The following is a 25,536-nucleotide window of genomic DNA, read 5'->3' as shown; positions in this document are numbered from 1 at the left end:
AGGAATTCTGGACAAAAAAGAGAAGGTGGGGGATGAGTCAATAGTTTGGAAGTACAGCAAGATCAAGAGTTGGATTTTTGAAGAATTGTATGATAATTGCAGATTTGAAGGACAATATCGGAAGAGACGAAGCAGTTTCATGCATGATAGAAATAACTAATCTCTGAAGGTTGAAAATCAATGGAGGAGGTTGAGGGGAATAACTTTAGTTATTGCAGCACAGGACTGTTAACTTTATAAGATTAACAGATATTTGAGTGAAATGGACTTTATCCATCAGTGTTTAAAGATGTAGTTAACTTGTGCAAGTTTAATAGTTTAGGCTTGATGAATCTGAAGAAACATCTGCTCATTGAATAAAAACATGTGTAGTACAATTTTTTTTTCGTGACTCCATGAAACGTTTTCATCCAAACCTCTGTACAAATTGTGGCAAAACATTCAATTACTGTTTTAGAGGGTATGATTCTGTATACATTGCATCTTGAGAACAAATTAGTCTGAACATGCCCAGGAAACAAAGTAAATGTATTACTTGTGAACTTAAATCACTGCATAGATAAAACTTCCTCATTCTTTACATTGATAACTTTGACAGAAAATATGCAACACGGTAGTTGTACAGCTATTACGCAAGTTTATTCTCATTTGCCTTGGGATGCATAGCTTTGTTTCATATTGGTCAGATCCAGACCATCAACGTAAAGCTAAATCTGTAGTAATGGCAATGAAATAGGATTTTCACATGAGATGAGAAGTCACTTATCATTATGTTGCATTTTGTTTGTGTGTAATGTATTTAAAAATTGACAACAGGCAATAATGAGGCTGATACAGTTTAATTTGGAGTAATCCATTCATGAGTAATATCATGAGGTGATTCAATTTACTGCTGAGCCATGCAGATTAATAAATGACTCAGTTTAGCCCAGGTGGCAGTAGCAGTGTTGTCTCTGCGACCTGCACTTTGGGCGTATCAGTCAGCCATGAGTTTTGTTCCTGATCACTATCAGCAACTTGTCCGGAATGTGTATTAACACCAGACAACCATAAAGGCACCACTGGCCTTAGCTGTGATACCCTTTATATTTGAGGTTTCCTGCAAACATTTGCCATTCAGATTCATGCACAAATGGTGACTGGGTGCCTCACGGTGTCTGCTTCCTGTGGAGCCATTTCTTGACATGCTTCACAGTCCTTGACAATCTTCCAATGAGAAGTTCAGAAATGCTTGGTCTCATGAGATGCTTCATCGTTGAGGATTAACATGTTTGATAAGGAAAGTCTGTGCTCTTTCTTTGAAACTTCAGCAAACTTATATAATTCCAGCATTAGTTAAGATGAGTCTTCTTTCTTTATTCTTCGACAAAAATGAGGGTACATAGCTGGAGATTGTGGGAAATGTTTAATTGTTTTCGTATGAAGGGTGAATTGCTAACATAGGCTGAAAAATAAAAAAAAACCGGAGGGGGAACAAATATTGAGCATAACGTTGGGTGCTCCGTGGGCAGGAATTTTGTTCATCCAGTTCTATGGAAAGCAGGTCTGAACAGAAACAAAGTAACATTTGTATTTAAAGTTGTGAAGAGGCTTTTTGCATTTAATTTATGCAATGGTTCATTTTATTTAAGAACATGAACAAAATGGACTTGAAACGCATTTTTTAAACATGGAGACAGACGTAGTGAATAAAATGGAAGCAACTAAATGATGGATTTAAAAAAATGGAGTGTGACAGAATGCAGTTGACGGGACTGTCAGTAAACTTATGGTTCACAGCTGTATGTCTGGATTGCTATCTGCAAAAGATGATCTTGAAAAGATGTACCGCCTGTTTCTGACCTCTATTAAATAAAGACTTGACAGCATTTAAAGGGAAAAAAAAACCTTGGCCTTTTCTTGGTTATGAAAGTATAAACATTGAATAAGGCGCAGAGGTAGGCCATTCAGCCCCTCGAGCTTGCTCTGCCATTCAGTAATATTATGGTTAATCTGTTTATTTCATATTCAGCCTTCACCTTTGCCTTGATAACCTTCCCTATTAAGAGTCTACCTACCTCTGCTGTAAAGGTTTTCATGAACCTGCCTCCAATGCCTTATGAGGCTGGGAGTTTGAGAAAATAAAGTTCTGAGAGAAAATAATATCTCATCTGTATCATAAAAGGGTAAACTGTAATTTTAAATCTGTACACTCTAGTCCTGGGCTCACCTACAAAGAGAAAAATCTTTTCCACCTTGTCAAGTCTGTTCAGAATCTTGTGTTCTTTAACCATGTTGCCTCTCCACCTTCTAAACTCTAGTGGAAGCAAATCTAATCAGTCCAATCTTTCCTCATAAGACAATGTTTCTTTTATTCATTCGGACATGGGTGTCACTGGTTAGACCAGCATTTATTGCCCATTCCTAGATGACTTTGAAAAGGCAGTGAGCTGCTGCCCTGAACTGCAGTCCATGTGCTATAGGTAGACTCACAATTCCCTTAGGGACCACATTTTGGGATTTTGACTCCAAGGACCCTTGATATACTTTGAAGTCAGGACTGTGAGTGGCTTAGACGGGAACTTGCAGGTAATGGTGTTCTCATGTCTCTGTTGCCCTTGTCCTTTTAGAAGAAAGTGTCTGTGGCTGTGAGCTTGGAAGGTATTTTCTAACCAGCCTTGGTGAATTTCTGTATTGGTGATGTAGGAAGTGGATGCTTGCGAATGTGGAGCCAGTCAAGTGAGCTGCTTTGTCCTACATGGTATCAAGCAGCTTGAATGTTGGAGTTGCACTCCTCAGGCAAGTGAGGAATAGCTCACCACTTGGCTACACAAAGCCTGTCCCCCATCACACTCCTGATTTGTGCCTTGTAGGTGATGGACGGGCTTAGTGGAATTGGGTGAGTTGCTTGCTGCATACTCTGACTCTCGCCACCTTCTGTAGCTGCTGAATTAATATGGGGAATCCAGTTGAGATTCTGGTCAATGGCAATCCCCAGGATGTTGATGGTAGGCTTCAGTGATGGTAGCACCATTGAATGTTGAGGGATGGTGGTTAGATTGTCACTTATTAGAGATGGTAATTTGCAATGTATCAGTGTAACAAATCTCTTTCCATCAACTATACAGCCATCCTTAAATAAGGAGACCAAAACACACACCATATCCTCTTTTGTCTGTAAGACCATAACAAATAGGTGTAAGCAGGGGCCATTGAGCCCTCTAGTTTGCTCTGCCATTCAGTAGGATCATGGCTAAGCTGTCATTCCTTATGGCCACTTTCCTGCTCTTTCTTCATAACCCTTGATTCCCCTACTGATCTCATTCCTGATGAAGGGCTTTTACCCGAAATGTCAACTCGCCTCTCCTCGGATGCTGCCTGATCTGTTGCGTTTTTCCAGCACCATCCTCTCGACTCTAAACTCCAGCATCTGATGAGGGGGAACTTGAATCCTCATTTTCCCCTACTGGTCTGTCTATCTCTGCCTTAAATATGATTAAGGGCTCTGTTTCCATTCCTTTCTGTGGCAAAGTGTTCCAAAGACTCAACTCTCAGAGGAAATTCCTCCTCATCTCAGTCTTAAATTGGCATCCTGTTATTCTGAGATAATGCCCTCTGGTCTTAGGCTCTCCTGTGAGGGCTAACTCCTCTCATCATTTACTCTGTCAAACCCCTTAAGAATCTTATGTTTTGTAAAGATCACCTCTCACAAAATAATCTCCCCATCCCAGGGATGATCTTAATGAACCTCCTCCAAACTCTCTCCAATGAAATGATGTCTTTCCTTGAATAAAGTGGCAAGAACGACTCTGTTCTCCAGATGTGGTCTCGCAAACATCTTGTACAGTTGTAGGAAAACTTCCCTGCTCTTCTACTCCAGTCCCCTTGAAATAATTCGAGTAGCCTTCCTGATTTTCTGCTGCACTTGTATACTCCCTTTGAGTCTAGAACTAGGAGACACTGTTTTAAAATTAAGGACAGAAGTGAGTTTTTTTTTGAGGGTTGTGAGACTTTAGAATTCTGCCTGAGAAGGCATTGGGGACAGTGTTTTAATGTATAAATGAAAAGTTCTTGTTTGGGAGTGAATCCAGGATTTTTTTTAGAGGGGTGGGGTTGAATTCGAATATGGAACTTGAATCACAAACTGACCAGCCATGTCTTATTGAATGTCAGTGCAGGCTTGAGAAACCGAATGGTTAAATGTTTTTTTTTGTTTTTGTAAACTGGCACTACTAATGTATGACAAAAGGAAGTGGAGCAGAACACGGTGAAATACTTTCATGTTTGAGAAACTTTTTGTTTCTGTTCCTGAAATGTGAAACACCTAATTTTGACCAGAATTAATTATTTTGTTTGGAAATAAAAACATTTTTATGTGGAGAAATAGGTGAACCAGCAAAGTTGACTTCAGATTTTCAGCAATTCCCCAGTTGAAGTGATTCAAACTAGGTTACACTGTGTAGATATTTCAAGGGAATAACAGTTCAAATTGTTTGTTAACTTTTTTTGTAACTAACAATGGTTTGATTGCATTCATATTGAATGGGTCAACTACATTTGATCACTTCTTTGTTTGACTGAACATGATTGAATACAAATAGTTCCATTTAATCCATGATATTGGATTTTCATGTGTTTTAGGTACTCTTTGCCAGTGATGTTTCCTACATAACTTCATTCTTTCTTCCTATATAATTTATACATGCCCTTGGCTTATGATCCGACTTTGATTACTCAGTGGTAAAATATTCATTGAAACACAAACAGTCGACCAGCCAAAAAAAAGCTGAGGTGGGGGTGGGTGCAGGGGTTAGAAAGGAGAGGAAAATAGAATGAGCCAAACTAAATATGGAGCTCAGAATGGTGCCGCATGTCTGATTTAATTCATATTGAACTAAACCAGCCTCGAAAACTAAAATGGTAACTTTCCCTTCTCCTTGCTGTTTAGGCTGGCATATATTTTGATTTTCAGCACAAGTGGGAACTCTTCTGTATTTTTCTCTGTATTTTATCAATCAGGAATGCTGCTAAAATTTCACACCCATTCTTTTTGTTGTCCTGGCCATCAAGTTTGCGGGGGTATATTTCTCTACTGAGTCTTCACCACTGGTGGGACCAGCATTTAATACCCTCCTCAATTGCCCTGGGAATGATGTTAAGCTTTCTCTGTTGAATTTCTGTAGCCTCTCTGGAGGTGTACACGCAGTGCTTTTCAGGAGGGTGTTTCAGGATTTTGACCCAGGGACAGTGAAGAAATGACGATATGGTTCCAAGTCAGGATGGTGCATCATGTGGAAGTAAACTTCCAGATTATGTTCCTCGTATGAATCTGCTGCCTTTGTCATTTTAGATGTTAAAAGTTGTGGGTTTGGAAGGTCCTTTCAAAGGAACCTCGGCAAGTTGCTGTAGGTTTACACTGCTGCTGGCTCCATTGGTGGAGGGATTTTTTTTTTCACTGGTGTGGGATGCCTGTCAAGCAAGGATCTTTGTCCTGGATACTGTTAAAATTCTGGCATTTTGATAGAGCTGTATTCATCTAGGAAAGTGAAGAGCATTTAATCATATTCCTGACTTATGCCCTGGTGGTGGGGAACAAGGTTTGGGAAGTCAGGAAGTGAGTCACCCAAAAAGGATTACGCAGCTTCTGACCTGCTGTTTTAGCCATGGTATGTTTGCGATTCAGTTCAGTTTCTTCAGGTAATTAATATCAACAGAGAAATAGCATCGATGAAACCTAAGCGACTAACAGTGACAACATGCCAGGATTTAATCCTGGGAACCTAAAAAGTGTAGCTTCACAGTTGATTAAAGCACCAAGGCTGGTTGAAAGACTCGATTCATGCTATTTAACACAAGTGATTAGGGACATGTGAGGTTAAGCAAACCACTCCTGGTTCTTTTAAGATACAAATTTAATTCCAGTGTACCAATGTTCTAATCATTAGGAAGTTGAAGAAAACAAAACATTAGAACTTATAGATTTGTTAGCCTCCTGTCAGTTGCCAGGAAATTTCTGGAATGCATTATTGAGGTTTATGAGATTATGTTAGAATGGATAGTTCTTGGAGAATACCAGCATAATTTTAATAAACAGCAACTTTTCCACACTAATCTGAATTCACAATGCTTATTGTAAAATCCTCATTCTCACTTTTGAATTCATGGGTGGAAAATGTCACTGGCAGTGACTGATAAACTCAATAAAATGAAGAGAAATGAAATGTGTGTAACTTGCAAATATTTGTTTCTCACCTCTCACTTTTAGACATATAACATTTGCTCTTGATGCTAAATGACTGTTTTCCAACTCAAAAAGGAACCTCACGCCATTAATCTTTATTTCTTAACTAGTTGTGACTCAACAGGATGTGTTGGAAGATGCACAGAGAAAACTGCTGAACCTAGTCAATAACAGTGAAGGTAGAATTGACAAGTAAGTATCTGATACTCATCTTTAATTTGGAAATCTATGAAAATGTTCTCACTTCAGAAAATAGTTACTTACAACTCTAATGTGGCTGTACTCAAGCCAGAAAGTATCTCAATGGATGATTTTTGGGTTATGTGATGCATTGTTTTGTTCAGGACTGAGATAATTCAATTTGAGGTATAGAGGCAGTTTTAGCCGAGCAAATTATCAAAAGCAAAACATTAGGAAATGTTTGACTTTCAGTAATACCCATTTGGACAATTGTCATACTCCATATCTACCTTTTTTCTTTCTTGACCATTGTCATCACCATTTGGCTTTTTCCTTTGTTGCTTAATATATTTTTTAGATTAGATTAGATTACCTACAGTGTGGAAACAGACCCTTTGGCCCAACAAGTCCACACCGACCCTCCGAAGAGCAACCCACCAGAGCCATTCCTCTTTATTTACCCCTGACCAACACACCTAACACTACAGGCAATTTAACATGGCCAATTCACCTAACCTGCACATCTTTGGACTGTGGGAGGAAACTCGCGCAGACACGGGGAGAATGTGCAAACTCCACACACACAGTTGCCCAAGGTGGAAATCAAACCCGAGACCCTGGTGCTGTGAGGCATCAGTGCTAACCACTGAGCCATCTTGATCTCCATCATATAACAGACTTGCCCTGTGAGATTTTAGCTCCTTCCCTAATTGAATCTGCTGCATCTCTGACTTCCAGTTCTAATGAAAGATCATCAATTTGAAATGATAGCTTTATTTCTCTCCTGCACATATTTAGCATTTGTAGCAACTTAGTATTGGCTAATGCGTTTTACTCTAGATCTAACCTTTACATTTTATAACTTTATGAATTTGTTTTGGCAATTTTCTGATTTATTGGCCAATCATATGTTCAGTTTTGGTTTAAAATTCTCATTTTGATTCATATCCCTCACTGATATTTAAGCTTTCTTTGATCACTGAAATCTGAATACTGTGGTCCTCTGCACACGTCAGTCACAACCCAGCATGATTTCCTTGTATTTCTGATGTGAGAATGAAACGAGAGAAACTCGTCGATGTAGAGAGTAATATTCACATGGACAGAGGATTGATTAGATAACAGGAAGCAGTATTACAGAATTAGTATGATGCAGACAATGACCATTTGACTGATAAACTCAATAAAATGAAGAGAAATGAAATGTGAGTAACTTGCAATTTGTTTCTCACCTCTCACTTTTAGATATATAACATTTGCTTTTAGACATGTTCGCACCTGCTCTTCAAATGAGTATTGTGATCTCATGCCAGTCTCTTGCTTTTTCACTATGCCCTTGTACATTTCTATCTACATAATCATCCAGTGCCACCTTGAATGCCTCAATGGAACTTACCTCGACCACACTTCCAGGCAGTGTGTTCCATTCATCATCCGTGTTCGCTGTGCACATCACTAAGTCTTTGTCTTTTCATGTGTTTCATTCTTTTTATGACTGAGCACAACTTTTCCCTATCTAACGTTTCCAACCCACAGTAAACATAAGTGAGTCATTTGTGGGTTGCCAAGATAATTTGACAAGGACGACCACAGGGCTCAATGCTGGGACCTGAACTGTTTACAATTTGTAAATTAATAACATAATAAAGATGCTGTATGTAAAGTTGTTCAAGGATAGTAGGAAAGTAAATCCTGAAGAGGACATAGGAGTCTGAAAACAAGTGAAGATATAGGGTAAGTGAGTGGACACAAATTTAGCAAATGAAGTATAATGTGGAAGAAAGAATAGCAAGCAAACATATTAGTTAACTGAAGAGATATACAACTCTGAGATACAGAGGGATCAAAGTGCCCTGATACCTGAATCATGCAACTTTAGTATACATGGGTCAAGAGTGTGATGCTGGAAAAGCACAGCAGATCAGGCAGCATCTGAGGAGCAGGGGAATCAGTGTTTCTGGCATAAGTTGAACTCCTGATGAAGGACTTATGGTTGTAGTGCCGATTCTCCTGCACCACACTCGCGACTCTGATCTCCAGCATCTGCAGCCCTGTAGTCACTTTCTCCTAACTTTAGTATATATGTGCAGCAAGTAAGAAAGGCAAATTGAATGTTTTTTTTAATATTGTAAAAGGAATGGATACCTAAGTAGGATGCTTTACTACAGTTGTACAGGTCACATCTGTGCTTTCTATCATTTTGGTCATCTTATTTAAAAGAGGGCATAATTTCATTAGAAGCTATTCAGATATGAGGGGTGGGGGAGCATTTTCCTATTAGGAAAGGATAGACACACTGGTCATATCCATTTGGAGTCTAAAAGGATCATATTGAAACCTGTAAAATCCTGAGGAGGCTCGTCAGGAAGACGCTGAAAGAATTTTTACCTATATTGAGTGTAGACCAAAGGGGAACAGTTTAAGAATATAGTCTCTATTTGTGAGCCCAACCAGGTAATGTCAATGGCTATTCATTTTTAAGGATCAGTGCATTCAAACTGAGTTCTGATAGCCAATATTCACTCATGAAGACTTTATCATGGTGGGTGAACAATTAGTGAAAATTCTAGCTGATACCTCATTTAACCCCTGACTCCCACTGCACCCCAACCTTTTATACCAGTTTTTGTACTGTACTGTTACCTCACTTGCAATCAGCTAATTCTTAACAGCTTGGAGTTTGCATATGGGAATCTTTATCCATATCTCGGTATCATACCACAAACTTCATTCAACCGTGCACAACTGACAAATTTATAGAGATGCTAAAATGGTCAGCAATAACCTCATATCTTCACACAACAGGAAAATATATGTTAAAAATTGCTTCTGTATTTGTTGAAATATCATGGAGCAAATATTGAACAGAGAATGAAACAGGGATCATAAAACAAAACCTTGATCACATTTTTATCAGCTGAATTCAACAGCTCAGTTTGCAATATGTTTCCAATTGTAAAGTGTATTTTTAAACAGTAACATTAAAGGTCCTGTTGTCTGGCATGCCAGCCAATTCAAGTATGGATTTGTCATTTCCGTTCTTGTTCCTAACCAGATCCCGTTTATTTTAAAGGGTCTTGATGAGAAATTTATTTGTGGGTTACTTCCATACTCCAAAGAACAAGCGTGATGAAGCAATAAGACTGTTGGGAAATGTTTTGGGGTTAAAGAAAGAAGAGATTAAAGAGGTAGGATGAAATGGTCGCTGTCTTTTCAAGTGCAGTTCATCAGATTGCAAGAACATTACAAAGAAACTTGTTTTCTTTAAAGAAGGTATATCCTATTAGATGCTGATCCTGCGGTGTATTTTATTAAATTCTGATTTATAAACTACCCCCTTCTACACATACCACCTGCATAAAACCAACTTTTTCTGAGCTCTGGAGAAGGGTCACTAGACCTGAAATTGTTAACTCTGATTTCTCTCCACAGGTTCTGCCAGACCTGAGTTTTTCCAGCAATTTCTGTTTGTCTTCCATCTCCTTTGTACCCCAAAGAGTTGACTATTTGACTCAGCTCGATTAATTTTGATTCTGGTTCCTCAGCTTACCCAGTAAATTTTGGTATATTGAGCACGGTAATAAATTGATGCTTTGAACTCCTGTCTTGGAAGTTTGAAGAGGTGCTGTGGTTTGCTGCCCCTCTTTGGCTGGTTATTGGTTCAGACCATTGCCTCTAAAAGGTTGGTCTATTTATTACTAATCAGTAAGTGTTGATGTTGCTCACAATTTGCAGTTATTAATTACCAGTGGTACTCTTGAGGTGCTAGTCTATTTCTGACAGGAATTCTGCTCAGGCATGCAATCTATATTTCAAATTTACTACTGAATTCTCAAACTATCCAAGTTCCTACACCTTGAAAATCATTCTAATTATGTTAAGCATATCCAATACACAGTTCAAATATCATTATAGTGTATCAGCAAATGAATCATTCAAATCTTTGTTAAATTAAACTGTGATAATCTTATCTGTTCTCACTATTTTGCATAACAATTCATAAGCTACAATCTATTCTCATGTTGTTAAATCCCTGCTATTTAGAATAGAGAACTTATTCCATGCCCTTAATTTTGTAAAATGTCCAAATGATATTTTTGTATTTCCATTTTCTGTTCATTTGAATTGGTTCCATATTTATAAGTGTAACTTCTGTGCTATGTTTTCACTAGCTCTTGGATAGTGAGCATCGTGGAGTTACTGGATGGGTCACTAGTTGGCTTGGTGTTAACAGAGGTGGTGGAACACAAAGTTTCCCAAGTACGCCACAGAGACCAAACCAGAATCCTGACCTCAACAACGTAAGTCCTCTTTTCGTTTGCTTTCCTACATCTTTAGTTTTTAAAATGCTGAGTATGAAAATCACAGAATCCGCTAGGTTTAAAGTTTTTGTGAAGACCTGTAGCTTGGGAGCTGGTTGGATTTGTTGTTGGTTTGTTCGCCAAGCTGGTAGGTTTGTTGGCAGACATTTTGTCCCCTTTCTAGGTGACATCATCAGTGGTGTGTTGCCCATGTGAAACACAGCTCTGCTGTTCTGATTTGAATTGATGTGGTTCTGTTTCAGCTGTTTCCGTTGCAGGGGTTTGTATATTGGGTCCAAGTCAATGTGTTTGTTGATGGAGTCTGAGGATGATTACCATGCTTCCAGGAATGCGGTTCACTAGTTGTCTGCCTGTTTGTCCTACATAGTGCTTAGTGCAGCTGTATGTGATTTTGCAAATTACATTTGTACAGCACATAGGGGGTATCGGGTCCTTTATTCTGGTGAGTGGCTGCCAGTTTATGTGCTGTCAAGATCCCTAGTGGTTGGAGCAGTCTGGTTGTCCGAAACTACAACAGCAACCACCCGAACGCCCACATGAGAAGCTGCATAAGGACCCTGTTCAAGAGAACAGCAACACACTGTGGCACCCCAGAATTGCGAAGAGAGGAAGAACAACATTAATCGGTACAAAGTCTTTGCCAAAAATGGATAGCTTCATAGCTTGGCCCACAGATGCCTGGCAGACACGCAATATCAAGATGACAAGACATACCCCAACGCACTGCCCACTTTCCCATACATTAAAAACATTTTGGAACTGACAACCAGACTGCTCCAACCACTAGGGATCTTTACAGGACAACAAACTGGCAGCCACTCTCAGATAGCCGTTCACCAGAATAAAGGAACCAATCCCCACTAAACACAGGGCGAATGTAATTTACAAAACCCCATGCAGCGACTGCACTGAGCAATATGTAGGACAAACAGGCAGTCAACTAGCAACCCACATCCATGAACACCAACTAGCATCCAAGCAACACTACCAACTTGCCCTGGTATCCATACACATGGACAACAAGAACCATGAGTTTGACTGGGATACCACAACGACATTAGGACAGGCAAAACAAAGAACAGCAAGGGAATTCCTGGAAGCATGGTGCATCGTCAGACTCCATGAACAAATACGTTGACCTGGACCCAACATACAAACGGCTGCAGTGGAAAGACTGGAACTGGCACCAATAGCTCATCAGAATTACGTCAATTCAAAGTGGAACAGTACAGCAGCGCTTCACAGGAGGCAACACAGCACTGATGATGTCACCAAGAAAGGGGGTGACATCTATTAACAAACCTACCAGCTCAGCGAACAGACTAACAACAAATCTATCCTCTAGATTAAATCAGCCCCATCTGAAGTATCCAGTTCTGGCATCACACTTTAGGAAATCTCAGATAAAGTTCACAACAATGGTTCAGTGATGGGGAACATCAATTATGCAGCAAATTTGAAGAAACTGGTATGGTTGGGATTTTTTAATGGTCACATGAACTCTTGGAGTAGTCCTCTCTGTACTTCTTCTCGCATGAGAATTCTTCTTTGCATTAAATGTTCTGGGAATCCTAGGGTTATTTTGTATGAGAGTTTGTAGACGTAAGATTTCACGGTATAGTATTTAGGGTGTAGGTTTGCACGCTGAGCTGTAGGTTTGATATCCAGACGTTTCATTACCTGGCTAGGTAACATCATCAGTGGTGACCTCCAAGTGAAGCGAAGCTGTTGTCTCCTGCTTTCTATTTATATGTTTGTCCTGGATGGGGTTCCTGGGGTTTGTGGTGATGTCATTTCCTGTTCGTTTTCTGAGGGGTTGATAGATGGCATCTAGATCTGTGTGCTTGTTTATGGCATTGTGGTTGGAGTGCCAGGCCTCTAGGAATTCTCTGGCATGTCTTTGCTTAGCCTGTCCCAGGATAGATGTGTTGTCCCAGTTGAAATGGTGGGTTTTTTTCATCCGTGTGTAGGGCTACGAGGGAGAGAGGGTCGTGTCTTTTTGTGGCTAGCTGGTGTTCGTGTATCCTGGTGGCTAACTTTCTTCCTGTTTGTCCTACGTACTATTTGTGGCAGTCCTTGCATGGAATTTTAGTAGATGACTTGGTTTTGTCCATGGGTTGTACTGGGTCTTTTAAGTTTGTTAGTTTAGTATAGTATTTGTCAAAACACATCAGTCAGTTGATGTAAGGGAACAATTCAAAAATTGTTCCATTTTTGTGCAATGCATTATTTTCTGATTGCTCTAAATATCAAATATCAAGCCAACCCAGTGCCACTCTTGCCTCTAAGTTTGAAACTTGTAGGTTTAAGTGCAACTTCAGATACTTCAGCGCAAAATTCAGTTAAAACTTCATTGGGATATAAAGAAGGTTCACTGCAATGTCGAACATACCTGATATGGTGAAGTTAACCATGACCCATGACTGATGAACAGTCTGATCAAAACAATTAATTTTGATAGTTTTTAAAGAAGAGAAAGATGTGGATATTGGATAGAAATTTGAGGAAGTAAGGCAAAAGTAAAATGCTTGCCAAAGCTAAAATGGTAGAACTTAAATATTTCTAAGCATCATTATATCCCCGAGATTCTTTACCATCAGTATAATGCAATTATAATTCATCCTCTTGTTGCTGTTTAGGTACCCAATTCAATCTTGAAGTTTAGGAAGTGATTAAATTAATGTATGAAGAAATCTTGAGCAACACAGGGACAGAGAAAAATGGGAATACCGTTGGTAAATGTGATATGGACCTATTGCATTAACATGGTGCATCAAGTCGCCTCCTGCTGATCTTCGTGATTCTGAAACATGATCCTCTGTTCTGAATCAAAGTAAATCTTCAGATGTGCAAACAGGTTTTAAAAAAAATGAGTTTAAAGTTTGTGAGAAGATTTGTAGCTCGGGTGATCGTTGTTGTGGTTCTGTTCGCCGAGCTGGGAATTTGTGTTGCAGACGTTTCGTCCCCTGTCTAGGTGACATCCTCAGTACTTGGGAGTCTCCTGTGAAGCGCTTCTGTGATCTTTCCTCCGGCCACTATAAATGCCACCCAGATGTCACCCAGTCGGGACAAAACGTCTGCAACACAAATTCCCAGCTTGGCGAACAGAACCACAACATAAAATGAGTTTGTTCAGATCAGGGAGTGGTGTTCTTTATTTGCAGAATTTATATTGTTGAAGCACTATCATATAAGCTATCACTGCATTTTCTCCTGCAGTCTTTCTCACAAATGTTTGTGAAGTTCCTGGAAGTAGAATCTCGACCTTCCCTCCCACCGCCAAAACTTCCAGTTTACGATGTGCACCCAATTGGAGCCATGTCTGGAAGCAGCCAGCCATCCAGCAGCTATTCTGGCCATACTGCAGGTATAGGCTTTATAATGTTAATTACTGTATTTCTTCTGAAGTTATTGGTAAAAGACTGGCATAGATTGATAAATAACTTGAGAGGTGCCATTTGGATTAATAAGGCTATTAAATCAAAATAAAAAGCACCAGTATTCACTGCAAAGAGAATTTTTCTGTTTTCCATTAACCTTATAAGGAACTTTGGCTAGACTAGGAATATTATGAATGATTTTGATATGCTTTTTTCGCCTCCCTGTCCCAGCTGCCCATTCATTAATGTGTTTTGATCTGAGGGTTGTCATAGCTCAGGTTATAGGAGAACTTGAGTAAGAGTCCTTCATGGTAACCACAGTCAGTGCAGGAATTGAACCCACGCTATTGACAACAGCTGTCCAGCTAACTGAGCTAGCCAACCTCCTGTCTGTTATAAGAAGATGACTTTTTTTGTGTAATCCTAAGCAACATACATTGATATTGTATCCTCTACAATTTGGAAAGTGAATTGAGCTTTTATTTTATTTGGACGATGTCAACTGATAAACAGCTGATATTTGTCTTAAGAGTTTCATTCCAAGCAGGGAATTTCAAACCAATCCCAGATCTTCTACTTATGAACTTTTCTACTACTGGGTGCCATTAGTTTTGTTTTACTGTCTGACTTGCAAGTAGCAATAGCTGGATTTTTAATTTTGAAGCACAGAGTTCAGTGGTAATATGTGGATACTTTAGTATTTGCAAAAGTCACTTCCAAGAAGAATGTTCTTATTATTGAAGTCCTAATTATTGAGCACCAGCTAGATGTGCGTTTGTTATCTGCTTTCATTGATGATGCAATTATCACCCTGAATAATGCTGTTGCATTTTATTTGCAGGTACTTTAGGAGAGGGTTTGGTGAAAAAATCTGACTCGAATCCTTTCTTAGCACCGCGTTCTGCTGCCATCCCCCTCATCACATCAACAGCCTCTAGTGGTGTTGGGGCCTCTCATCTCCTCATGAAACCAATCTCCAATGCTCTTCCTACCTTCACACCTCTACCAGTGTCTCCAGATTCTAGTGCCGGAGCTGTACTTAAAGATCTCCTCAAATAGTGAAAAAACTGGAGCGAACTACTACAGCACTTTAAAGTGAAATAACACTATAGACTCTTGTTGCACAGAGGGACCTTCTTCAGTGTGCACAAAGTCTCCCAAGTGTTATTTACATCTTTTCAAATACTCTTCTTTAGTTAGAAATGCTAAGTCTATGAAGATTGCAAGGACGCCAGCCCACCGTCCAACTAGAGAAGGTTTGCCCAAGATGTAGAACACTTTCTGCCTCTCTAAAAGCCTAGCTATGAATACTTGTACTAAAAACACAAGGTGATCATTATTACTGACTGCAAATACTGATATCTGGCACTTAACTGAGATCTGTGGTGTTGGATAATTACTGTTCAAAAGAAATTTACAGATGCTGCTGGGATTCAGTATCCTTCCAAAATCCTAATGGGATTTACCTGGTTGGAATCTATATGCAGTAATGGATTTCCATTTCCATCCCCTCTTGAGAAAAAATAAAACATCGTCCGTAGAGTTCCAAAGAAATACAATTGCAGTGTTGCATACTTGAAACCTACTATAACTGGACTGCCTCTTGTAACTTATTATACTGTCGTATGCGATACCTGCCATGGTAGTAAATGGTTTACTTTACTCTGTGTTGCTGCATTTAACCAAGGTGAGACCAGTGGTGGACAAGCTTTACTTTGATTTTTTCATTTTATTTTATGAAAAGAATGAATTGGTAACCTCCACCTCCCCACCCTCACCTATCCAGGAGGTTCAAGAGATTTGGTGGTGAAGGCTCCTTAATTTAAACAAAAATTGTCTGTTAGTCTGCTAAGCAATTGTAAATCTAAATATAAATTAAAGTATTGGTTTAATAGAGGATGCTTTGCTATTTTGAATGGGCGAATTCCATAGTAAATCTTTAGAAGTTTCCAATTCTAAAGACAAAAGCCTCGTAAGTCTTTGGAATTTTTTTGTTTTAATTTAAACCATCAGCAACCTGGCTGCAGGTAGCTTGAAATGTATTCACTCACTGACCAATGGAGCCATCTTAGCCCTCCAGGTGCCCCGATAGGTTTTGTTTTGGTTTGCTGAATGGGTTTGTTTTGAATATTTCAAAGAGGCCTGATGTTCATAAGCACAACAGACTTTCAGTTGGATCCCAGATATACAAAGGATTTCATTGAGCACTGAAATTGGAGTAAATAACTTCGGTACTTATTTCAACTGCGTGGTAAAGGGTAGAAATCCTTTTCAATCATGCCTGCAGAGAATAATCTATAAATGTGTTTGATGCTGTTTAGTGCCAAGAGATCTGTACTTTTTTTTTGCAGATGATGTTGGTCTGATGATCTCTTAATCTTATGTTATGATTCTGTTGGAGTAATATGTATGATTCTGGACCTGACACTATGGAGTCACTTCAGGCCTTTCTGTTGTACATTATTCTAGATTACACCTCACTGTATCAGTGAGAGAGACAGCGATCACCAGCTTACAACAGAACTCTTTGTATAAATTGTTTGCTGTTTCCACAGCTTATGTTCCATCTTACAAATGTCTACAGATTTATAATAACCATTTGAGCTCTAAATTATCCAGAGTTGATTTAATGTATTGATATTTGGTGTGAAATATTGTAGTTAACCTGAAGAGTGACATCTCTTGGATATATTATAGTAAACTCTAATTTTGTTAAAAATATTCAGGTTCATCATTAAAATGATTCGGGAATTTCTGTGTGTGTGTTAAAATGGAAAATATTATCATAGCCTACGAAATTAATCCTCGGGATTGGGGTTGGGTATTTTTTTCTGTTTTGTAGTTGAGTTATTTAGCTTTAAAAGAGATTTGATTTGAGAATGGACATGCAGTCCCCCTTTTAATCAAAGATGTAGTCTACATTGCCAAACTCCTTGGGCTTTCAATCAAGGCTGAAGATCATTGTATTTATAGTTGGAGTAGCCATTTACAAACTCTTTCTCCAAAACTAATTTTTAACTCCTATAATGCAAGCTAATTATATTTTCCTTCTCTAGGTTTTAAATTTATCTTCCTCCATCTTGCCTGAAAGTGTGGACTTATTTTCTAGATATCATACCATTGCTTTGGAAGGTTTTCTGTTGTCTTGATCATGTCTCTTTTCTTATTCATTCGAGGGGTGTGTGTTGCTGCTTTCTTAAAACTGCGACAGTCCATGGTGGTTAGGTACATACTGTAAGGAAGTGAATCCTGAACATTGACCCAACGGTGATGAAGGAACATTGAGTTATTTTCAAGTCAGGGTGGTATGTGACTTGGAGGGAAACTTGCAGGTTCGACTGTCTTTGTGCTAAGCGGCGAAGTCATAGATTTGTTTTGTTTATTGTATGTGAATATGGTGACTGTTGCAGTCTGGTTACAGGCCATCTGCACTGAAGCTCACTCAGTGCGGCCCACAGGTTTCACATGGGGTTAGAATCCTTTTGGATTTGCAGAATGGAAATTTAATCAAATCTGTCCCAGCAATTAGCATCACAGTCCCATTAAATTTACACTTTCTTTGTTATGGTGTTCGATCTTGAAATATAAGAAAGCAAAAGCAATGATAAGACTATTTTCCTGCTCCTCGGATGCTGCCTGAACTGCTGTGCTTTTCCAGCACTGCTCTAATCCAGAATCATAGACTATTGTTAGGGCTGTTGTGCTGCAGTGGTATTGTCCTTACCTCTGGGCCTGAAGGCCCAGACTCCAGTCTCACCTGCTTCACAGGTTTGCAATAACATGTCAGAACATGTTGATTGAAATTATTTAAAGTTATTGTTTCAGGAATGTAATGTAATAGTTCTGAGCATCAAGCTACCCAGAAGAATGATGAGAGGCTAACCTATTTGTTTCTTGATGCATGGTCAGAATTATGTTTTGGGTCTGTGCATATAGTGTTATGATGTCAAAAGCCGCATAGCATCTTGCGGTCAATGAGTACTTTTGAGCTGCACAAAACACAGCAGCCAGCAAGTTCCCACTAAAAGACGTGATAAAGGTAAGATAAACTGTTATTTGGTGCAATGGTGATTGAAAGATATGTCAGTCAGGACAGAGGGATACCTTCCTTTTGTTTGAAATAGTGTCATGGGCTCTTTTATCCTTAAACAGACTGGGCCTTAGTTTGATGTTTCATCTGGAACACGACAGTTCTGACAGTGCAGCACTCCTTACTATTGCACTGCATTGTCTGCCCAGACTTTTGTGCTCCAATATCTAGAATGAAATTTATAACTCAGATAGAAAAACTGATCCTTGGTTAACAGTTTGAAGATTTAAACTCTACTGCAATTTAGAAGCACATATTCCCAAACATCTATTCATTGTATTCCTGGAGGAATGCAATACTATTGGTGATTAGTCTTTCAGGTGAATTGTTAAGTTTTTGTTGTCTCAGATAACAAATCCCACTGTGTTGTTCTGGCCAGTATTTATTACCTGTTCACTGTAATTAAATATAACTGTTCACCAAATCCTTTACCTAGTTGTTGATTTTGATACCCTGCTGTGCATAAAACTTGCCACTGAATTTTCCTACAACAGAGAACCTCATTGGCATTAAAGCACGTGAGATGTCTGAAAATCATGAAAGGTCCTGCATCATTTCTCTGATGAGGGCATTGGATGTACCGTACCTATTGTTTCACTTTTATATAGATCACAGAATTCAAGTTTATGGGCTAAGCACTAAGCCAGGTGACACATCCAAGAACCCCAAAATCTATGGAGAAATTGTGCTGTATTCTTGTTGAAGATACAATGCTGGGCACGCAGGGCATTGAAACACTGTGGTCTGTTTTCAACTGTAGAATATTTATATTGAAGCTGTGTCAAAAATAAAATTTAATTTTAATTTCAGAAGACTCACCACCACTTTTTTTCTTCTCTTCCATCTAACATTCTTTTAGCTTCTCTTTGAGACTGCCAGTTGAGCACCATTGTTTTCTCTCCACCTTCCCCACTGGAAAGCATCAGGTCTCATCTTGATGGCTGGCATTTAAACCTGTAGAAAGGTGGAGAGTGTACTAATGTTGATCAAAGGCTGGAAATTTAGAAGAAGAATTTCTTGTCCAGAATACGTATGACACAAAGACTATTATCCTTTTACAATTGGACCTACATTGGAAACCTGTGCTAACTTGTGAAGTTTCAGTGACTTCTCTATTGACTGAGTAAGTTTAATATCATGTGCATGCTCTCCTACTTAAACATGGCTTTAATTTAATAGCAATCATTTAGTACTAACTTCATTTTTTAAAATGTATTTTTATTAGAAAAAGGAATTATTTTCTTTTGAATATTACAGCAAATATGAAACCAAACAATCCAAACCAATGTTAAGAAATGAACTCACCAATTACATAAATAATAACTAATAACAAAGCTAAAAAAGGAAAATCTTAACAATAATAACAATAACAATAGTACAGCTCAGCGAAACAAAGCAATACACCTCAATCATCACACTCATAAGTTTTTTCATATTCATATGTTTGTAGTTCCTCCTGTCTGGATACCAGATTCATTACATAGATTTGCCATAACTATGTAAAGGCTCTTATTAGTATGGCGGACACATCTGTACCCAGGTAGTCCAAAAAGGGCCACCATGCCTTATAGAAGTTCTCAGTTTTATGGTGCACCATACTAGTAAGAAAGTCCAAGGGGTTGTGCTCCATGACACCTACCCTAATAGAATGTACCTTCTGAAAAGCCTTTGTGTGTGTGTGTGTGTGTGTGTGTGTGTGTGTGTGTGTGTGTGTGTGTGTGTGTGTGTGTGTGCGCGCATCTAATGAAAGTGAATTAACAAAGCCATGAAGTTAGAGATACTGGGTCCATCTCCACCTCCGTCCCCAAGGCTTTCTCTATTTCGCCTAGCCCAGCGCTCCAGTATGCCCACAGTCTGTGGCAGGACCAAAGACAATGAGTAAGCGTTCCCATGCTCACTTTACATTTAGGCCAAATTGGAGATGCTCTTGCTTTGAATTTGATGAGGCAGCCTGGGGCCAAAAGGACCCTATGGAGAATCTTCAATTGCAAGGCGTGGGTTGTGTTCAACTAACTTCATTCTTGAAGACGAACAAGCATAACTGGGAGGTTTAGAGAGGTGGATGAACTTGCTATAGTGAGGTACAGGATGCTTTGCTGAAAGAGTATTATTTAGACTAACTTAAGACAACTTTAGTGCTGTGTAACTGAATACTGTGGACAATGTAATGAAGTGAGTGGAGCTGAGCCAATATTCAAATAATATGCTTGGATATTTTTGCTTGAATTGAGTATTGACACACTTTTGAATCCTGTGCTGTTGTTCAGGCTTCCGAGTAACTCTTGGAAATAGAAATAAGGTTATTTTAGTCATTTTAGCCATGCATTTAATTAAATTGTAAAATTCTTTACTTATTAATGCGAGGAACTATAGCTGGTTTTCTGATGTAGTTCTAGTCCGAGGTTTATAAAATGCAGATGAATTCCTGCAAAAGTGCCTCCCCGAGAGCTTTTATAATGGATCAGTAGATAACTGCATTAAATAACATGGTGCTATACTGTGCTGATCTGAAAGCCCCACGTTTGATTTGGCATTGGTAGCTTCAGTTGGCCTCAGCATCTGTCTGAGTGAAAGTGTATATATGCAGATATTGGTGGGATCATGTCATGACTGAGTTTGGCTTGGAATCCTTTTCCATCCCCGCATGATCCATCCATTTACTGACATTGCGACAGCAGTTCTGGCATAGGATGAATGCCCATTTAGATGAGACATTGGAAAGGCACAAACTTTGCTCAAGGTTGATATGCTGCCTTAAAGACTAGAGAAGGAAGAGTGACTCAGAGTGGAAATTTTTGTGCTTTTTATTCTTTTGATTAATTTTGCAGGAATCGAAATGTTCCACAAAACTACTTCATTTCTTTTTTACACCTCTGTGTACCTTTGTTTTCTCTCGAATTTGGTTTCCCTGTAAAATTAGATTTCACTTTTGTACTACTACAGTTTCTTTGTGAGCATATTTATAGTACATAGACGTAGGAGTAAGCTGCTCTCCTTTATTCGGACAATTTTACGTAACAACTGAATTAGAAAAGTCCATTGTTTTGTTTCATGTATACAAAGGAAATTATGATACAACTGTTTTTAAAATTGTTTGAAATTTCCAGTGGAGTTAAATTTACAATTTAAATGTTACAATTTTGTTTTTGTTTTAAAATAACTGAAAAATATTTGACCTGTTCATTCCAGTTAATCTTCCTGTTTCAAATCTGTTTTTTCTTCATGATGTCAGGTATATAACCATGCGATACTCCTACCCAGATGGAAAGAATATGTATCAAATTAGCTAGTATGAAAACTACGAAAAAATGTATCCAATGTCGCTTATTCAGTGTTGCATTTACTGGAGCATATCCTGAACCAAATACTATAATTTTTATTTGTAAGTTGAAAGTCAAATTAATGATTGTCATATGATAAAATTCATAAAATGACTGACTGTAGGGGAAGATATAACACTTTTCAGTGGCAACTTGCATTTATGTAGTTTTTTTTAGGTAATGGAACTTAATGTGCTTCATAGGAGCCTTATCACTACAACTCAAATCAAGCCACATAGCGCAGTGTTAGGCTAAGTGACCTAATCCTTGGTCAGAGTTGGTTCTAAAGAGCATTTTAAAGTGCAGTGGCTGAGAGGGAATTCCAGAGCTTCGACTCTAACTAGCTGAAGATGTGATGGAGTGATTAAAATAGGGCCTGCGCAAGTGGCCGGAAGTTGAGAAATGATCAGGTCTCAAGGCTGTTTGATTGAATCTAGTTTGGAGGTCTCCGGTCTCAGGCAGGCGTTTGGAGTTTATGTTCAGTTTCTGCAATTTAGATGATTATAGCACAAAAGAGTTGGTTTGAAAACAAAGGCATAATTGATTAACTGGCATAAAAAATATCAATAAATGTGCTACAGAGGTTAAACTTTCTGTATTTTGCCTTTTAAAAGGGAAGAAAACTAGGGGTAGTACACAAGGCAAAATTCGAACATGTACTTTAATCATAAATCTCAATTGTTAGGAGCACTATGCTGTATCATCATAGCAATGGATCAGTGGTTTTCCAAGTCACTGAATAGTTGCAGCACAGAAGGGGTCATTGTGACCCAGTGTGTCTTGAGATAGCTCATAAATTGAGTACCTCACTTGGCGCCATCCTCCTGCCTTCTCCCAATATCTTCATGTATGGTTCCTTTTCCAGAAACAATCTAACTCCCCCTTGATTGAACCTGCCTTCATCATACATTCAGACAGTGCATCCTAGATCCTAACCACTCATTCTATGTAAACAATTTTCTTTATTTTGGTATTTTAAACTAATTAACTCTGCCCTCCCGCTGCTTATCCTTTCATAAATGGGAGCATTTTCTCCCTGTTTGCTTTGTCTGGATGTTTTAAGATTTAATACCTCTGTCAGATCTCCTCTCTTCCTTCCCGTCTCCAAAGTAGACAAACCCAACTTCTCCAATGTATCATCTTAACTGAAATTCCTCATCCCCGGAATTTTTCTTGGGAGCAACTTCACGCTGAAGTGTAACAGCCAGAAATGGACGCAAACTCCCACTGAGGTTAAACTAGTGCCTAAGGCAAGTTCAGCATAGCCTGCTTGTTCTGTACTCAACATCCCTACTAATGAAGCCCAAGGTACCGTATGCTTCATTGACTGCTGTTTCAACCTGCCGTGCCACTTTTGATGACATGCATCCAGATCTACCTGCTCTAGCACCCACTTTAACATTTGGCCTTCATTTTATATTGTGTCTCTGTGTTCTTCGTACCAAAATGATATTTGTTTTTGTAATTGCTCCACAGAGGCCAATATCCTGTCACCAAATCATTCTTTGTTTATGTTTGGAAAGTCCTTGACACTGATCCAGCTCCCTCAAAGCCAGCTTGAGGTGTCAGGAATATTTGAAACTTCTGTTTTTGTCTGTTAGCTAGGGCTCCCTGATTTGGACCAGATATACAGTGCCAATCAGGAAACTCATTCTATAATGTCCACCTAGCTGACCTTGTTACAATTGCTACAGTCTTAGCTACTTAATTGATAAAATTGCTGATTTTGGTAGAGGCCTGATGGTTAATATAACAAAGTCGAGCAATAACTTAGATTTCTGTAATGGGCCTATGAACTAAAAATAAGCAGTTTTGACTTAGTAAATTGGTAATAAATGATAAAAGCTCATCAAAAGAATATACTTCCTCACTGCATAGCTTTCTGTTTGAGTACACATTGTTGGAACTTCAGAAGGTGCAAGAGAGACACTGATGTTAAGATTTAGGTTGAAGAATTTATCCACAGTCATGAATGTTAGAACCCTTTCATTTCCCAAAACACAAGCCTTACCTCAATGAGCTGAACAAATTCAATGTTATTTCTGCAACACAGGCCAGTTTACAAACAGTAATAAATCTTAAATTTTGACTGTTTGTAAGGGATGAATTTTTCTCTTGAGAGGCCAAGGCATGTATTACCTTTATAGACTCAATATTATGCAATTGTAGCATAAACTCTAGTGCAGTTATCACAAGATTAAATTGGTGGACTTGAGTGATATTACTTCATTACAGCAAGAGCATTCATACTGCAGGGTTTAAGTGTAGTTATTTTATGTAAAATGATGTTTTTATGTTTTCTTATTGTCAGTTCTTAGTATGTGGTACCATAGATTGCTCCTGATAATTGTGTTTTTTTGGAATGGCGCATAATCTGTTTTAATTGATATCTGAAGCAACTACTGTTGCTGTTTTATGAAGAATGTACAGAATATGTTAAATGTAAATTTGCATATCTGCCTCTATTTTCTGAATATTTTGATGACACTATATTTTTATATAGAACTGGAAGATGGCTGTAAATACAAAAATGTATATCCTGACTGGGGCTGTAAAGGTGAAAAGGTAAAGGTGCGATAGTCCTACTGGTGCTTTGGCTGAGAGAAACAACACACCACAGGTGAGGGGCAAGGTTAAGATGGACAGTCCTTCATGGTAACCTCAGTTGGTGTGTGCTGTTGGTGTCATTCTATGTTGCAAACCAGCCATGCAGCCATTTTAGCTAACTAACACTGCACCAGGGGGCCATAGTGATTGGAATTGTAATTATTCTGCAAATACAGCTTTGGGAACTTATTTCTTTGCTTTTACATTTTATAAAACTCAGAATAAATAAACGAAGAAAATATTATGTGTCCATCATTCTCAGTTTTTAAGAAACAAAAATGGAAATGGCTAGAAAAGCTCACCAGGTCTGGCAGCAACTGTGAAGAGAAATCAAAGTTAATGTTTTGAGTCTGGTGACTCTTCCAGCAATTTTTGTTTTTATTTCTGCTTTACAGCATCTGCAGTTCTTTCAGTTTTTATTTTGTGTTTTTTCAAGAACCTTTTATGGTTAGATATCTGATTTAGAAACTGGCAAAGGACAACTGTGGCCAAACTAGCCAGTCTGCAAATTTACCATTGTCCTCAGTAACTTTTTTTTCCAGATTAGCAAAGAAAACTGGTCAATGAGGTTATTATTTGAAGAAAAGTATAATCTCCGTGTTTTGGGCGATCTGAAAGTCATTGGGGAGGATGCTAAACTCTTCCACAAAAGAACTGATATGTGAAGCATGGTGCCAAGAGGCTGTCAGTGTTTCTCTATTAATTCATTTCTTTTTAAATTCTCAAATAGACTTGCCTTACAATGTACTGTAATGGAAGATACTGGATATGTTTAATAAACTAATTTACCTGGAGCATTTTGGCAACATTCCAGTGAGTTTTTTTTTGCTAATTAGTAAGAGTAGTTTATATCTCAAATGCAGTTTTGCTTCTGATCACAGATGGTCCTTTCCACAAGAAACCATGGTACTTTATACATTATACACCTTTTTGAGAAAGATGTTGTTGAGCTATCACCTCAATCCTTTCTCTGGATATTATGGATCAATCAAGAATGCAATCATCAAGGTCCTGGTCTACATTTATGCCTTCAGCTTTGCGTATTGCTGAAAAAGATTGCATTTTGTTGAAGCTTTCCATGCTGCACTCATCAGGACAATTCACAAGAATACCAGTAATGAAGAAAAACAACTACTTCTGTATGAGAGAAGAGTGTTGATTGGTGGAAGCCTTGCCATGGACACCATAGCATGATGACAGACTGTTCACTGTCAGGTTTTGTTTAGATTTCAAACCAGGTGGCTTGCACTAGTTGGCCAGGGCTTTGCCCTGAGAAATAAATCAGCAAATAGCTGTAACATATTTTGTTGCAAAAACGGAAATTACTGGAAAAGTGAAATAGGTCTGGTAGTATCTATGGATAGAAATCAAGAGTTAAAGTTTCGGGTCAAGTGAGCCTTCCTCAGGTAATCTGAAA

General features: G+C 38.6%; 1 protein-coding gene across 3 annotated transcripts in view; it reads left to right on the top strand.

Annotated features, from left to right (window-relative positions):
* trip11 (thyroid hormone receptor interactor 11) overlaps positions 1 to 24,913 on the top strand; it is a 107,178-nt gene extending 82,265 nt beyond the window's left edge. For 2 of the 3 annotated variants that reach the window (XM_087989660.1, XM_043697132.2), the window contains 5 exons: positions 6,331 to 6,412; positions 9,474 to 9,588; positions 10,573 to 10,701; positions 13,942 to 14,089; positions 14,944 to 24,913. In XM_087989660.1, the coding sequence (XP_087845786.1) occupies positions 6,331 to 6,412; positions 9,474 to 9,588; positions 10,573 to 10,701; positions 13,942 to 14,089; positions 14,944 to 15,161 (692 nt within the window). In that variant the 3' untranslated portion in view covers positions 15,162 to 24,913. The remainder of the gene's footprint in view (positions 1 to 6,330; positions 6,413 to 9,473; positions 9,589 to 10,572; positions 10,702 to 13,941; positions 14,090 to 14,943) is intronic. The other variant, XR_006312698.2, reaches the window with a different exon arrangement.
* The last annotated feature ends 623 nt before the right edge of the window (positions 24,914 to 25,536 follow it).

Source organism: Chiloscyllium plagiosum, unplaced genomic scaffold, assembly GCF_037043375.1.
Source record: "Chiloscyllium plagiosum isolate Xiang-an unplaced genomic scaffold, Cpla_swu_hap1 HiC_scaffold_8, whole genome shotgun sequence".
In the NCBI taxonomy this organism is placed as follows: Eukaryota; Metazoa; Chordata; class Chondrichthyes; order Orectolobiformes; family Hemiscylliidae; genus Chiloscyllium; species Chiloscyllium plagiosum.
Note: the sequence above shows the minus strand (reverse complement) of the source record. Positions and strands in the feature narration are given on the sequence as shown.